Source organism: Hylaeus volcanicus, chromosome 2, assembly GCF_026283585.1.
Source record: "Hylaeus volcanicus isolate JK05 chromosome 2, UHH_iyHylVolc1.0_haploid, whole genome shotgun sequence".
Lineage (NCBI taxonomy): Eukaryota > Metazoa > Arthropoda > Insecta > Hymenoptera > Colletidae > Hylaeus > Hylaeus volcanicus.
In genome coordinates, this window is record NC_071977.1 from 5208150 (window position 1) to 5226474 (window position 18325).

General features: G+C 33.3%; 1 protein-coding gene and 1 long non-coding RNA gene across 4 annotated transcripts in view; one reads left to right on the top strand and one right to left on the bottom strand.

Annotated features, from left to right (window-relative positions):
• Positions 1-15164, bottom strand: part of LOC128872592 (scavenger receptor class B member 1) — a 38669-nt gene extending 23505 nt beyond the window's left edge. The window contains exons 1-3 of one of the 3 annotated variants that reach the window (XM_054115458.1): positions 15022-15164; positions 5992-6089; positions 7-98 (exon numbers count right to left, since the gene is read on the bottom strand). In XM_054115458.1, coding sequence (XP_053971433.1) covers positions 7-98; positions 5992-6025 — 126 coding nt within the window. In that variant the 5' untranslated portion in view covers positions 6026-6089; positions 15022-15164. Of the gene's footprint in view, positions 1-6; positions 99-5991; positions 6111-7170; positions 7218-11672; positions 12016-15021 lie in introns of those variants that run through there. The other 2 variants (XM_054115457.1, XM_054115456.1) reach the window with 2 other exon arrangements.
• LOC128872602 (uncharacterized) overlaps positions 1-16696 on the top strand; it is a 29150-nt gene extending 12454 nt beyond the window's left edge. Inside the window, exons 3-4 of the long non-coding RNA XR_008456224.1 lie at positions 15024-15341; positions 15406-16696. This is a non-coding gene — a long non-coding RNA (uncharacterized LOC128872602). The remainder of the gene's footprint in view (positions 1-15023; positions 15342-15405) is intronic.
• Positions 16697-18325: the final 1629 nt, after the last annotated feature.

Below are 18325 nucleotides of genomic sequence, written 5' to 3' on the forward strand. Positions count from 1 at the left end.
ACTTACGTATTCTAATATCGCTTTCACAGGATTAATTACATAGAGGATGTATGCCAATACGCTGCAAGTGGTCCCCAGAAGGAATAGTATTACGAATTCTGCAACAAACAGACGGTAATATTGTAATCAGTAATAGATAACTTGAAAAATTAATTTTGTACTCTGGTAGTCTATCTTCGAATGCTATTTTGTTTCAAACCACTCTGAAACTATGTAGTTGCATACGACCGTAGATCTAGGTAAAACAAAGATAGTGGAGTAGGTAAAACAAAGAGTGCAAACGGTTTGCAACACTAATTTCAAATCGGTCTTACTCTTCAATTATCGATTTGTCAATTGAGAAAACAACATTTTCATTTAGTTAAATATTCACGCCGGATTCAATTCAATGAAACGAGTCTCAGCGTGTCTCTTTCATTCTATGCATGTAAGCGACATGGTTGTCGAACAAAATTACGGATTAGAAGTACGCATATCATTTTCATTTTGGACGTCACACATCTCCTTGTGATATTCACAGATATTCATAGACATTCAATCCTAGAGTAGATAAAGTCACGAGAAATGTTCCAGGACAGCGAATAGTCAATTATACTACATAATTGTCGAGCGTGACGAAATCAGTGAATTGCGCAATGAATAGAAACGGAAATATTAAAAATGCGGAAGGACAGTTTTATGTAATTCGAATTGGAGTTTGTTGGTCAACCTTTCCCGAGCGATAAAAATGACGGTTCAAATTCGAGATCGGATAGGTAGAGGTACGATTTGCTATTCCATACGTCCCGTAATAAATTATGTCGGACTCGTTTCTCGGATCTTCTAGCGTAAAACGCGATCGCGTGTAATATATGATAGCTACTGATGTAATTATTTCTACGAAAATGGGGAAACTAATGTAGTATGCGTCGCAATGTGCTCCAGCCGCTGGGGTTTTGCATATTTATTGCTATTTCGCTGGAAATCTCGCGATACCTTGACAAAACAGTTAATCTTGTCGCGTTAAAAATCAGTTATCACCTTAACGCTTATTATAGCCAATGGCGAGCTTGTACGATGCTCGTATTGTGATTACGTTGCGGTAGAACCTCGATAAATAAAACCTCGATAAATAAAACCTCGATTATTGCATGGGAGCCCTCGGTCGTTGCACGCTGCCAACAAGTGAAGTAATGGAATTCTACTATTTATACTCGTCGAATTGGTTGCCTTTGTTAGGTTGGATTATAATAAATTTTCGACAATGAGATAAACTGATGTCGATTGTAACGTTTTTAATAAAATAGCTTACACGGTTGAAAGTGATCGAAAAAAGTGATTTTCGAAAAATATTCGTTTCCTCGAAAAATATATTCGACAACAATTTCATATCTCATCTATACGTACAACTTTTGTTTAAAATATTTTGTCGAAGGATCACCTTTTTATGAACCACTCTTAATCCTTCTTTTAGGAATTTTTAACTCATACATAACAGAAGTTACTCATACATGTTACTTATCGAAAAGTGCTCGATTTTGATCAAAGAAGTGAAAGGCAATTTGTATGGGCAATTTTAGATTATGACAAAAATCGACGGACAACCACCGTGCTAATTCTTACAAAAAACTTTCTTTCGTTAAAAAAAAAATTGGATTTTCTCTTTAGCAAAAAATTGTCTATATATTTTGAACAGGGTTCCATAATGTCTACAATGAAGAAAAGTTTCAATCCAAAATGTTCATTATTAAGAGAGCTACAAATTTTGGAAAATGAGGCAACTAATGACACGGAATTTCACGTTTTGATAATTAAAAACCATTTATCTAATCAAGAGGTACAATTTGTTGAAATTTTAGTCGAGAATTCTAGTAAATTCTGTACAATTCTTACACAGCGTGTGTAATACACAGTATACGTATCTGTATCGCACAGTAACTTGAATTAGATAACAGATAAAACAAAATTGGTTAGACGAAAGTTGTACAGTTTGAAAACGTCCACAGAATTACGAACACAATTTTTATTCAGTGTTTGGTGGAAAGGTTTATCGTGGAGAAAATATTATTAAAAATAAATTTTGTTTAAGTTTCTTACTACAGTCTTGCAGAATATTAAAAACTATTACATTTTCTATTTAAATTTTATTTAATATCTCTTATGGTCTCAGAGATACTAACAAAAATATAAATAATCAGAATTATTTCGAAGAGGTGTTTCCATCCTTAAAACCGTTTCTGGGCCAAAATGAAAAAGGGCACTGTAATTAAGTCCCCATGAATTTTATTTCAGCAAAAATTCAAATTTTTCAGAGCGTCACAATTGCCAAACTTCCCTCGTTATCGCAGGTAAGTCACGGAAAAAACTTTTGGGGCAACCTAATGTAACGTATCTGGTGAACCACCCTGTGTCGTAATAGCGCGAGAATAATTTATGCCAAATCCAGTAAATTTCAATCCATAAAAAAACGTCCATCACCAGAACAAGAAATATGTAGTGCCCATTTATCGTTTCTTCGAAGTTACGTAGCCGTGAACTTCACCTTCACACTCACGTTTCACTTGGGACATGAACCCAGTGTCGAGGTTATCAATTCTCCATTTAAAGTTTCTATTTAATTTATACTACATCGAATGCAGTTAAACAAATTTCCCCTCTAATTTATGGCCGTTGTTTCGTTGAGTTATCGAATATAAATTTCAATTTAACACGTTTCTTAACATGTTCGAAGATTTCGAGATATTCCTCGAAAAGATATTCAACGATTTCAAGGTACGGACGTTGTTGATGGGTGTCAATCATACCTTACGATACGTTATGTGATTCAGAGCCGTTTACCTTGACTTAAATTCCACGTTATTCGACAGTTAGTAATCGCAGAACTCTTGTTTACACTCAAAATCGTCAATTTTATCGATCACAGACGCAATTGCAAAAAAGGGTTCCCCTTCGACACGTGGCGCCGGTTCGTCGGTTGTTCGGTATTGCCTTTTATTTTCAATTGCAGAATCCTTATTGCGGTTTAATGGCAACGCGATCCGAACGTGTAAGGACAAACTTAATGACGTTCAAGTGCTTCTACCATTTTCTTTTTTTAATCAGAGCTGCATTCAGTACGCACTGCTGCAATAACAGTTTTCAATCGCAAAGTTTATGCGTGTTTTATTACACCACAGTTTAAAGTAATTATTACCAATTTGTTATTGGTACATAACTTAATAGTATCTCAATTTAACGATACCTTTCATCGTTTCTCTGATTGTGTATGTATCTCATCTGTATGTAATTCATCACTTTTTGGGTTTATATGTATTTTCAGCCACTTGTAATTATTTTTTATCTACCGTTAATTATTTGGAATGAGATATAAGTAATCGTTTCTTTGTCCGGGTGCATGTTCATTACGAAAACAATTGTTTCGCTTGTTATGTAAATATCTTGATTCGATGAAGACATATACACTTCGGAACACCCTGTACATTAAAGAAGAAAAAAAATTTATCATTATGTAGTTTCGTCAAAATGTGATCAGTGGATCCAAAATTTTATTGAAAATCTCAAACACTTTCCCTGCTCGTACATTGGAAATAAAACACTTGTGGAATACGGAGTTGCAGAGACACCAATAACTGGACTCTTATTTTTTGCATCTTGGGCTTTTTGTCTCATTCGTTTGAATAACATGATAGCGTGTCAACATTTACGTTTATTTTGTTACATGATGCATTCGTGGCACGTGCTGTCACCGTTTGTTGTTTGCGTATGCGTGTGACAAAAATAAAATAGCGTGTGCACCGATATTTAGTATCACGGCGAAAACGCGATATGCTAATGCCATTGTGCTTTATGACATAATTGACGCTTCAGACAGATGTCATTTTCTTTCAACGTTTATTGACAACTTGCGACAGAAATGGAATTGAGATTTCTTTTAACGGTGAAAACTCTCTGCGGTTATTAATAGACTGCGGATGCTTGTACAAATTCATATTTTCATAGACAAAGAAAACAAATTTGTAACTTAAATGAATACATGCTGTATATTATCGTTGATATTTTATATATTTTTCCATTTGTGCACATTCTCATAGATACCTTTCTTCACGTTTGAATTCGTCGTAATCCATAAACATCTGTAGTCTATTTATTAATATATTTATGGAAACATTGCGTGAATTATTTTATGTGATTTATTGCAATAATGCACGAGTTATAGGTAGACTACGAATTTTATACAAATATGAAAAACATGCGTTGAACGTAATAGATCTACCGAATTCTGTACCAAATAAATAAGTCTAACTCAGACTATATGATCTATATAAAATTAGATATTATAATAATATCACGGTATTAATTTATGAAAATATTCAACTTATTAGATAATACATTAGAATATATTCAATTATTAATATATAATAGAATTTATAGAATAAATATCAGATTATGCACGACCTATATAAAACTAGATATTAAAATCAAGATATTAATTTATGAAAGATATTTGTAAAAATTGCTATGTAAAATATCACAACTATATATTTATACAATTTTGCATATGTTTTTCACATTGATGCGTGCTAGAAATGTATAAAATCTGAAGTCCGTCAGTCTTCAGATCAGATCGATTTTTACTACAATCACGTTAATCTTACTTGTTATTAATTCTAAATCAACTGAATTTTCTTCACACACGTGAATCATTTTTTCCCGAAAGGTTTCGCAAGATTACATCACGTTATTAGAGAATGCGTAAGTGTACCACCCACTGTTCACCGTCGCAGACCTTTAAACAGTTACGACAACTTTGTTCGGCACGCTTCGCTCTACCCATACAGAACCATTCTGACCTTTCCGCGGTGATTTTCCTTGGCGATTATGACCATCAGAAATTCGTTGAATTCACCAGCGAAAATGTAGCAAAAGACCGTGACGAAACGTGTTATTAATGCCCCATTCATTTTGAACCATTCTCAGATTCTGTGTTCGATAATTTATACAAGGACTCATTAAGCAACGAGTCAAAGGCTACTATTACTCAAGAAGCTTATAATCGATACCTATCTGAGTCTATAACATCCTGAAGAACTCAACATTTTATCTCTTGAGGGTATTCGACGCATTTCCAATGCATTTACGATGCATTTTCGATGCATTTTCGATGCATTTCTATTGTGTATTTTATTCTATGGAAAATTAGGTTGATATTATTGCTCACCTGTTGAATGTTCATTCAAAAAGGGATAATTTGAAAAAAATGTCTTGTTTGGTTAATTCTTGGAAGTGTTATAGCTATTTGAAAGAAAAACACGTGGTTGTCGTTTTTTTTTTAATTCGTAACTTTTTTCTGCCTGAGTAAAGAATTTCGAAAAAAATTACAGAAAGATATGGTACATCGGCAAATCCACAGAACTTTTAGATTTGCAATCTCGCGCCTTTATTTAATGTTATCTTCTGATGTTTCAATATTTTAACTATCATATGGAGGTTTTTAGTGGAAGATATAATAAAAAAAAGTTTTCCATGGGTTTTGTGAAATTTGTAAGCTGTCTGAGAAGCCAGGAAGTAGTTGAAAAATTGAAATTTTAAAAATTGTCTTGTGACTTTGTTAATTTTCAAATATTTTATATAATAGGTATAATAAGGTATATACTTTATATATATATATATATATATATATTTAATAATAGGTATATACTGTATGATATAGTAGGGTACAATAAAATAAAAAGTTCAACCAAATCAAAAGGGGGTCGTGTTCAAAAGTTGTATATAATATCATATGTAAATATCTATTCCTAAAAAAATATTTTATAAACATTTTCATGTACACTGTACAAAAACCTTGAACTAAATGTATAGTTATTTTGTCGGCCATCATAACCGAATAGTTATTTAAAGAACAATATCGTATGTTAACCTGGAACCAATCACGTATTATAATCACGTAAATAAAACATACGTATTATTTTAACGTTCCTTAAACGTTCGCAAACGCAGGTGATTACTCACTCTTGAAATGCTGTAGCGGGATGGTTAATTTCATGGTTGTGACCTGATTTGTTGGCGCGTCGTTCCTTCTTTTATTTCGTCTTTTTAATCGTAAGGTTCTGAAACAGACACGAACATATCTTTAATCGATACCACTCCGCTCAGAGTCAGAGTCCATTGACTAATTTAGCGTTACTTAAAACGCAGTTACCTTCACCCATCAAGGAGCATGCCAAATAAAAATAACAACACACTTTCGGTAATCCCAGATATTATTCCATATCCCGTACATCGTCGAGAATCTCGAACATTTTTGGGATCCCATATATTCTCGGGAATCCCTGATCTTTGCGGGATCTCGTGTATTCTCGGAAATCTCGAATCAACTCGGGATCCCGCGAAACTCGAGAATCCCGAATGTTCTCGGGAATCTCGGATCTTTGCGTGATCTCGTGTATTCTCGGGAATCCCGAATATTCTCGGGAATCCCGGACATTTTACGAAGTAATTAGGAACCAAGTACTTCCATTTGTCAGTGTGCAAACACGAAACGCGCTCTTTCGTTGAAAACCGTGTTTGTTTTCCACGAATGAATAGAACGAATAGAAAGAAATAAAGAAGTGCAAATATCGGGTGTTGGGTCAGGATTCGGCGGAATGTTGACTAAAATTTTTCCCAGGACGTACAAAACAGGTATTAACTGTAAAATACAAATTCTGCAAAATTCTAAATGTTTCGCCGCGATGTTTGTCGAAGTTATTGACGCTCAGCAAGCTATAATATTTGCGCTACGGTCAGAATACGATGACTTTTTTTTCCTGCTTGAGGATTATCATTTAGTAATTTTCGTCCGTTTTCGATTTCCTCCATTTAAAAGGATCTATGCTAGTTTGACTGCTCTAAAAATCGAATTTTTTTTTATTCGCATTTTCTTGCAGTAGATAGAACAGAATTGGTTGGACGAAAATTGTACGATATGAAAACGTCTACGTAACTGCGAACACAATGTTTATGCAGTGGGTGGTGGAAAAGATAGCGGCAGGGGAAATATTATTAAAGATAGAGTTTAATTTCTTATTACAGTTTTGCAGAATTAGAATCGAAGAACTATTAAATTTTCTATGTAAAAAATTCTTCGATATCTTTTACAATCTCGGAGATATTATTTCAGAAATGGGTCAAATGATTAGGGTAACTTACCCCCTGATAAGGAAGACTGTCGGAGAGAACATTATCCATACACACTAACTTACGATGTTAACTAAGTTCGCGTCTAGTTTTATTCGATACAATGGTATCATTAGACTGCGGATCTTGATGCATTTATAGGAAATTTGAATGTGCAAGGAGCTACAAAATGCAAACAATATGCAAAAATATAAAAAAAGATTGAATGTAAAGTTCATGTTACAATATTTGCAGAGTAAAATAAATTCCTATTTAGATTCAATTTTTGTAGGCACGTTCGCGAAGATTTTATTTTGCATAAAGATCCGCAGTCTAGTTATCATATTCATCGTACTAACAATGGAATAGGAAATTTTGTATTTGTTCGTATAAACAGGTATAACGAATTGAATTTCGACCGATTATGAAACTTATCGAATTATTTATAGCAATGAAAATAAATGTTATTAGAATGTAATATAAATATTTAAATATAATACAAAAATTAAATGGGATATTGAAACATTCGAATATAATTCATGAAATACGAGTATAATATAAAGAAATTCAAGTTTGAAGTTAATTTATTTGCATGTAAATACAATAATTTTCTCAAAAATCAAAACGGGACAATATAAAACAAATACGTGTCAAATATTTTTCAATGTTTTATACGTATGCAAAATTTCAAGAAAATCAGAGGCGCACACTTGGTAAACGTTCCTTGTTAATGACTCACGGCACGAAGATGCACTTACGTCGCGTATAATGTAGATCTCCGTCGCTAATGTGTATCGAGGATTTGCAATGTTAATCGCGACTAGTATCGCAACAAATAGCGTAACAAGCCGGTACTTGCAGAGGAACTTCTGAACTGTTATCGTTTGCATGAATAATGAATCGTTTCTTCCCCAGAGACACAACCTATTGAATATTAAATTAATTAAACACTCTTTCAATACGTATGCTTGTCATTGATTACCGTGACGCAACATTAAAGAAAGGATGGATGGAATTGTCGAAATTAAGTGTGAAATAAGTGAGACGTTAGGATAAGAAGCGTTGAGTAATGTGTCTTCCTTGTTTCCTTCGTTTAGTACTGCGTAAAAGATTCGAATAGAATGCTATCGTCCAATTAAATGTTTGACTTGAATGCTATCGTCCAATTAAATGTTTGACTTGAATGAGTGAGTGATATTGTTGTGCTTTGGCACGGCGAGACAAATGATTGTTAATCGAAGGAAGCTTATTGTTAGTTAATAGATTCAATTATATAGACGAGATGAAACATTTATTTATTGCGTTTCTCTTCTTTATGCGAACACAGGCTGTATTTCTATTGAAGTTATTTTTTATTAATTATATTTGATAATTAAATTTGAACTTTAATTGTATGTTTAATATTTGTACAGCTGTAGATAACTGAGATACATGATTTCTTTTTACATGCGAATAACTTAGCTTCAAACTAGAATTTCTTTATATTATACTCGTATTTCATAAATTATATTCGAATATGGAGCTCGAAATTTTGAATGTCCCATTTAATTTTTATATCATATTTAAATATTTGTAATAAGTGGCAATAATAATTCATATTTCCTTTGCCCATATCGCAATCATTAACATGTATGGAAAACCTGCGCTACTGGTATCGCGTATCAATATGACTGTCTGTCTTTCTCTGGAATATTTTCACTTCAATGTATCTCAAAATAATCGGTAAGGAATTAATAAGGAAGCTCGAGAAACGAAAATTTCATATACTCTCTGATTGTCTGATTACTAGACCGCGGATGTTTATGCAAATACATATTTTTACAGACACGAAACCTTAAATAAAGGTATGTTTGATCTTCCAAATGGTGTAAGATGTATATTATTATTATACTATATATTATATAATTATAATTTATTATATTATTATATATTTTCTGCACTTGTACAAATACTTATAAATTTCTCCATATTCTCATTTGCCATAAATGCATAAACATACACAGTGATCGCCAAATGTTAAAATGTATCAAATATATTAAATGTGTAAATGTTAAATGTATCATATTACGTTCCATCTAAACATTTAGAAATTATATGGACACCTTATCAGCATATTATTGAAATTAAAATACACGATTCTACAAAGTTCCAACACAACTTTATTAAACTTTGAAATTATTTTCAGAATCCAAATAAATTAATATCTTGATCGATGAATTGGAAAAACGCGTATGTAAGAGTTCCTGTTTTGTTCTTCCTATTTACAAAGAAAATGCATTGCACGTAGAATTATTGTTTTTACAACTGTTATACATTTACCGCACACAATTGTCAAACTAATTGCAAGCTAAACATCAAAATGGAGTACACTCTGCCGTAAGGTTTTCGAGTCTAATCTCTGGAGTGACTTTAACGCTTGGTCAGGCGAACTTTTGATTGAGAAGCGTGCACGCCATAAAGCACGATTGAGAAACCGTGACGGTTGGTCACCTTGCGTCGAGCAAGTTCGTACGTAAATATCTAACGACCGTAACTTTTCAATTAATATCATGCATCTGGGCTAACACATTCCTCTGAAAACATTAACAGCCCGCAAATCAAACGATACACTCGCTAAAAAAAAGGCCTTCCTTTTACCGTTACGAAGATTCACGGCAACCGCAAGGTGCAAAGTGTCGAACAGGACTTCTGTTACGCATCGCCTTTAAATCTTAACGCAAACAAACTTGTTTAAATTGAAATTCTATGTTTCCTCGAACACACACAGAAAAGAAGTCATCGATATCGCTCAGATCTCACATGTTATTAAACTTGTCTCTTTTTTGAACGAACTGCACTTTTCAATTTTGAATGTTTAACTTTTTGGCGACAAAGGACATTGATATCACTGCATGTATGCAATTTTTCAGGCGTTGATAATTACTAAACTACGGATTTTATGCATTTATACAGTAATATGGCAAATACACAAAAAATATACATATGTATATTGAAATAGTATATGTATTTTATAATTAATATACAATAATAGTATTGTTATTTTGTTTTACACAAGTAAAACATACTTTTTGATTATGTTTACCATATATTTATCATATTAGCTGGTATCATAAATGCATTAAATCGGCAGCCTAATAAAATTACTGCCTTTCGACTGTCGTTTATTCTTATCCTAATTTTTTCAAGCAAAACGGACTCGCTAGACACGCACACCACCGATAACGTCTTCGAAATACAATAAACTAAGTAGCCTTGCAACGATCTTGTCATCTTTCATTATGCGCCTTGCATTAGGATCAGAGCATAAAGAGAGTTGCATATGCAGATCCGTACGTGACACGAGTATCTATCGTGATCTTTCGGTGGAACCAGAGCTGATCAAAGAGTATACATATATTATAAAACTGGTCGAAGGAACTGTTTTTCAATATAATTCACTATGCATTTCGTAAGTTTGATCGATATCCTGCTATCTTTCCCTGACGATTGCAAACTTTTAACCGTGAACACTTTTATTTATCGAGTTTCTCTGATTCCGAGAAGAATATTTTTTACATAAATAAGAAATTATGGTCGGCACTTTATCAACATATTCTTGAGATTCAAATACGTGATTCTTCAAGAGACTTCAACACGGAATTATTAAACTTGGAACTATCTCGAGAAATCGACTGAATTATTTTCTGCATCTGTAGATGGGAAAAACATATACAAATTCTACTGAAAATGGTTCTTGACAAAAACCTATATTTCTGTCGATTTTTTATATTTTCAAATTAATTTCGCAAATTATATAAACTAGTAATTGTCGTCTGAACTGCACCTATTCTAGAGATTTCCGAGAATATGTAGAATGTCATTGTTTATGAAAACTAAGTTAATAAATTACAATTTTACACAGTTTTTTTTGGAACTTGATCAGTGTACGAATACTTTCTACACCCACTGTATGTAAATGGTCATGTTTTGTTTTTTTTTCGTTTATACAAGAAAATCGTTTCTGTTCCAAACGTGTTCTTTAATATGAATCTGGAAAAGTTCAATAATGGCTCGTCGAGATCACAAGAAACATGCATTTTAATTTAAGAAATTATACCGACTCCTTATTAGCACATTATTGAAATTGATATACATGATTTTCCAAGATTTCAACAAAATATTAGTAAACTTGGATACTATTTACCGAATTTAAATAAATTATTATCTTGATCCATCTCGAGGAACATTATTTGCTCTAAGGAACGTGGATATTAATATAAATAGAAACACGTCACACCATCTAAACATTATCGAAAGATTCTATCTATATCTCCACGCTGATCCACGGTAAAAAGTTTCTGCACGAACGTCGACAGGGTTATTCTTATAAAATGCATTCATCGATGAGCTTGCCGCGCTGATTATTGTATATTAAAAAATATTTCAACGACACGATGTGCATTTCATGCACCTTCGTTCACTGTTACCAAGACTTAATTACTAATTAGTAAGAAATGTGAAAAAGCATAGAGACTATGCTCAGGCTAAAAACTTACCAAGAAAACGTAATCTTCGGAGAAGGGTTCACTATAATAAAACACCCGCGAGTCGAAGAAACAGATCCCTGAATGACACTGGCTCAGGAACAACACTTTTCACACTTGTTTAGTCTTTACACGAGCGAATCGTTAAACTTTGATAAAGAGAGCCATAAGTCATCCGCGTCGATGATTCTCTAATCTCGAACGTGCAACGTGCATCACACCCAATTACAAAAACTGTAACGTCGCGGTGTTTTCTCGCGTCGACGATAAACTTGAATCGTTTGTATGTTACACACTCCCTCTATGTCTTGTTATTAGTGTGCAGGAGTCCTGTGTTCACTCTGCTTTATACCGTCTCCTGATCACTAACCCCCATACGACGCCGTTGGAGACAACGTCCAAGATTTTTCTCTTCTCTTTGCCATCGGTACCAATAGCAAATGACGCACGCGAACAAGAAAAAGCCATGGGCGGGCCACCGGTTTGTTCTTATTTTCAGCAAACCAGAAAAGATGGGCAACGCGGTCAACGGCCTTGTACTATCGAATCAATCAAGCGTTGCGATGAATTCCATAAACGAAAACTGGCACAATTTTCGCCTTTCGTTAGCCGCCTTGCATTAGGCAATGGGGAAAAAATGTTCAATCGTGGAAAAGGAAAGTAATTCTTGTATTCGTTGCTCCTTGAAAACGAGAATTTTAATGTGGAGTATTTCGTGCTAGAAGAACAGCAATGAAATTTCTTTTTATTCGATTCGATTAACCTTTTCTTTTTTAATTTAATTTCATATTTGCTATATTATTCGTTGCATGTTACTGATGTAATGGTGATAAATAATATCAATTTTAAACAGGACATTGCCTCCTGTTTATATTTTATTATAAACCTTCTCTTTTCCATTGTATAATTTCAATTTCCTCGATACTAAATTTTATCACACTTTGTTAAATAAAGTAATCTTATGCAAATTCGAAAATGAACGAAATTTCGTGACATTGTCTCCTGTTAATATTTTATTATAAGCCTTTTCTTTTCCATTGTATAATTTCAATTTCCTCGATACTAAATTTTATCAGACTTTGTTAAATGAAGTAATCCGAACTGCAAGGTTAATGAATCTGTAATACATCAAATTTCACACATTTTCAATTTCACGCATCAAATTTCACACAAATTATTACATTTTGATTAGGTGAATAGATAAGAATATATTCATATTTATCCACCTATAATAGAAGTATAATTAAAACCACCTAATTTATGAATAAAGGGAATAAATATCCCGAAGGAAACTGTGTCAAATCAAGAAATTAATTTCAAATCTACTTTTCCCGCTCGTCATTGGTATTTACTGCATTGTTACCTGCAAATACTGATCAACCAGGCAAATGCATTGTGACACAACCATTTTTTATTCTCACAATGTGTAATATAACTCGACAGTACGCACGAGCAAGATAATAATAATTAACAGAAATAAAAGTTCATAATTGAAGAAAGGAAGATAACTGATAGATAATGTAAAAATGCCTGGGATTAATCGCGGCTCCTGAAGCCCCCTATGGTATTCTGTATCTCTTCGAGCTGTAGCTCGAAGAATTGCAAATGGACAGGAGAAAGTAATAGATACTTCATAATCCCTTCGATTTCGTAATGAATTAATCCAGCATGAAATATCAAGAAGCAGAATTTACATAAGTTCGGATCGTGCTAAACGATAGAATGGAACCAATAGAAGTACAACATGATTCTTCACGGATGTTACTATACATTCTGGACATTGAAGATAGCGCTGCATTAATGAGAAAACCTAACCACCGGTTCAGCGAGAAAACTGGATGGCATTCCACGCACGAAAAGCAGGTTCTTATGTGCTAACCTTAGGTTGCGAATTATAATCGTTCAAAACTGCACGGAGAAGCCTGTTAAATATAGTCGTGGTTGGTTTTGACGAATGACCGGTTACGGATAAGTTGGCAAGCTGCTTCTGAATTGTTTCTTCGAGTTAAGGGGCTTGGAACATCGACAAATGGAAAAAAAATCACCTTTTCTCAGCAAAATTTCAGCGATTCTGAACAATTCTGAACAATTCTGTGCAATCAGAATTTAATTCGAAGCACTCGGAGTGGTTAAAAAAAATTGCTGAGAACAAAAATTCACGTGAAAAATCGAAAAATCGAAAGAAGATACGAGAACGCGACTTGCTTGACACGAAAAAAAGTAAAAAAGTAAAAAAAAAAAAGAACGCGATAAAACTGTAAAAAGTATACGGAAACACAACTGACAACTTTCTCGGAGAGGAAACAATGACACAGTCAAATTTGCGTGAGAACGGAGACGCGGTTACCTTAGTTACCGCCACAAAGTATTGTTCTCTAGGGTATAAGAGATAGCAAATTATCAAAAAGGCAGTGTTAATCGATTTTGATAAAAGTAAATACGATCAGATAACATTTATATCGTTAATCGGGCGTGAAATAGAAATTTTTAGTTTTTTGCGTCTGCTAAAAAGTTAGGTTTTTTGTACGAAAGTGCACTTATCTCTGGACTTAATTGACTTTTTAAAATTTTTCTTTTTGCATAATGTACAGAGATGATAGGGCTAAAAACAGACTGAGAATTTTTTCGAGATTCCAAGTGGTTAATTTTAAACATATTTTCAGAGTTGAAACGAAAGTTAACAAGTTTGCGCGGCGGTAACTTTTTTGGAAATCAAAACATCAACAAAATTCTCTGTCTAAATTAAGTCCCGCTATTAAAAAACGAGTGTGTACAATCTTGTTAATATCGGCCTAACCGTTTCTGAGAAAAGTGTACAACTACGGAGAAATTTGTACTTACTAAAATCCCGTATGTTCCAAGTCCCTTACACAGAAAGAAATTATAATTGGGATTGAATTGAGAAATCCCAATACACACGCGAATTTGAATAATCGCCGTGATATTTGTGTGTTTTAATAATTGTTTACAGAAGATTATCTGAGTATGAATTAAAAAATTTCAGATCAAGGCTTCAAACTTTGCGTAAAGATTAAGTATGATTTTTGTTTAAAACCTGATATGTTTCGCAACGGAAATGTAATTTTGAATACTGTTAGCTGGTACATTTCGCTCGTGATGCGCGTCATTCGTTATTTTAAGGAATTAACTACTTTATGTCAGAAAGTAATGTTAAACACCACGTGCATTACGATCCTATTCATACATCATACATCGCTCTAAAGTATACTATTTTGATGAGTACGTCAAAGAAAGGGGATGTTTAATAAGTTTATCGTTGAGTTATTATTAAGTTTCACTTTTCAATACAGAATCATAATTTCATTTTGTAATAATTTACATTAACTACACTTTTACTTACAGTTCTGTAGCTGTTGTTAATGATAATCCTACCAATCAAATCCACATGCAGCTTCAATATGTCCACCTCTGAGGTTCGTACACTCCCGCAAACGAACTTCCATATTTCGGCGAATTTTCCCACCAAGATTGGGAATTGATCGAAAATAATTAAAAGCTTCTTCGATTCGATGTTTTAAATGATCAACTGATCCGAACTGTTGACCTGAGCGATAGACAATTCAGCTGATGAAGCTGGACAAGGAGGCATGCCTTACTTCGAATAATCCGGACTAACGGTGGGATTTTCCGGGTGCGGAGAAGAAACATAAACCGAATAGAGTAAGTGTCTCGAAAGTTATGTCTATGTCGTGCAAAAATTGTAATTATCGCACAAATTTCACAGCATTCGTTAAAGAAATGGACCATTTTAATCGTCAGCATAAAGTGCTTGAAAACGCATAACTCATCGCTGCTCTGTCAATAGTATGCTATTTACATATATATTGGCGCTGGATGTAAAAATTTACAAATAAAGAAGCTGCAAAAATGATGAGAAATGCAACATCATTTCTTAAGAGAACTGTTGTAGATGTGGCACATGGCTTATTTCACAAAGTTCATCGTTATGACCACTGAAACACGATTAAACAAACAAAAAATTGTTTCTTTTTACCTTGATTTTCAAGTTCAAGGTCAATTTTACGAGGAGTTTTTTATGTCAATTTCCACCAAATCGTAGGTGTAGAATCATAGCGGGCGTGACATATCATTTCGTGACACCCTGTACAAGTCTGAGGAAGTTGATTTCACAGACAATCGACAGATACACAATAAGTATCTATTTCTCAAAATCCTATATTTTGACTTGTTAGACATTGACTAGTACTAACGAATATTGACTTTAATAACAGTGGCACACTTACTTAAATAAAAGATAATATTCCTTTAACTTTTTTGTCAAAAAAATTGTGTCATATTTTCTCTAAATTTCACTGTTAAATTGCATCTAAAAAAGAAAAAAAAAGAAAAAAAACAAGAAAGCAGAACAAAAATAAGAAATCATTCGAATTTCTTGACTCTTGACTCGTGGGAATTTCACGAATGAAGAATATGTGCCATCCGATTCTAGAATTGAAATATATCATTGAAGGTTTCTCATATGTCCTTTTTCCTAGAATTTACACAATATTATAATTACTCTAATTACGATCACCTTTTATTGATTTTTATAACTTCTGGTTATTGGAATAGATTGCGAAACGTGTAAATCGATCCCTGACAAGACTGGTTTCCCTCAATTTTATTCATTTGATGGTTGTTCGTTACAGAGTCGGGGGTACTGGACTAATTACTCAACAAGTTATTCGCAAATGTATTAATAATTTCAACACGATATGCTTTTTGTTTCAGATCCAATAAAGAAATTTAACAAAGTATACAAGTATGCAAGAAAGTAGATAATGTTTATTTAAATCTTGCGTGTAAAATTCCGGTTCCTTTAAGATTTATTTGAAACGTTTAAAAAATTGTTTAGGAATGATACATGCATATTAGAGAAAAAAGTACATCGACAATTATGGATCAATTTTGTTCTTTCCATTCGATTTTTTATTATTCTTCTTTCAATTTATTACCTAGAAGTGGAGAAAACATTGAAAACATTAATTTCGTAGGAATTATGACTTAGTGTTTATACCTATAGTCTGGTCATAAATGTGCGCCTGCAAAAACAAACAAACCCAGATGAGACCAATGAAATTTAGGTATTCCGAAAGTAAACAAAAAAACGCTACAAAGCCCAATTTTGTTTTTAAACGAAGAGTGAGTCCCTATTAACCATTAAAAAACATTTTATAGCGTTTTTTGTCTGTTTTCAGAATACACATATAAACGCGAATGGTTCGTATGAATCGAGACTTTTTATGGATTTTAGTTGAGCATCCTGTATCCGCACTAATTGGAAAACAAAAGTAATAAGAGAACTTTCGGACAATAGAACAATCGCTTCTTTTGTACGAAATTTCAATTTATTCAAATATAAAGTAACAAAACTGACAATTCGTTTCAACATTTAAAGATTCTATATTTTGTTCGCTGCTGAATCATATAATTTGTTCGACATAAGTAACTGTTGTTATTATGATTGTGCATTGAAAAGCGAAACTGTAATGGTATGCAACATTAAACGACGATCGCATAATAAATCAGACTAGAGATGTCGAAACTTCCAGACGTCTATTCGGTATCATTTGTCAATGTTTTCTATCGGGTACGTCAGAATTTTGTTTACGGAAACGTTTCACACACGAGATAAACGTATAAGACAAGAACGCTCGACTGTAAACAGTTTAAGAAAAATTAGTTATCATCGACTTATCCTGCTCACCAATGACATTGGTGACATATATTAATGTCTCGTGTATACAAAAAAAAATAAAAAACTCTTCAATGCTTAATAGTAATCGTACGAGACAGAATGAATATATTTTTCGTTCAAGTATTTCCGATAGCAGTTACAGTCTTGCAGATTGTTGGATACTGTTGAATTCAATTATGCTTAATCATTCTAACGCGATGATAATTAAGCGGAACGGTGAATGGAAAATGTATTTTATTAAATCTAATAGTTTTTTGTTATTTCTATATTAGCAACACGTCACTACTACCTTACTTTGGTGCCCTTTGCAACCAATATGTTTATTATTGTGGAGTTATTATTCAGTTTCACGTTTTTGTGTACACAATCGTAATTTCAGTTTCTAATAATTTACGTTAACTAGTTTTTTTATTTACAGTTTCGCAGCTGCTATTTTTAATAATCCTATTAATTAAATGATCATACAGTTTCCATATAACCATTTTGAAACATAAAAGTTTTCTTTTAAAAAATCACTCGAAGAAGTTTATCATTGAGTTGTTGTTGTTGTTGTTCAGTTTCACTTTTCAATATACGATCATAATTTCACTTTTTATTAATTTAGTGTGTCGTTGTTCTGTGATTCCTACGGGGTCACATACCCTTGAGTTGGTCTTGGTTTTATCATTTCAGCTATAAGCAAGAGACCTGGGAAAACCCTGTACCACCTGAAGGTTCCGTTTGATACAAGTAGGTCAGTAACTGCATACGTAAAAACGGCAGAACTTTCCTGTAGATCTACTATACATGCGTGTATACAATCAAACCTGTTTTTGTGCGGTAGATGGGGACCGCATGAAAAAAACGCACAAAAAAAAATATTTCGAAACTCGATAAATAGAGATAACAAATAATTTTTTATACCACACTAGCAGGCCCCGGCACGAGTGTGTTAAGAGTGTGTTGT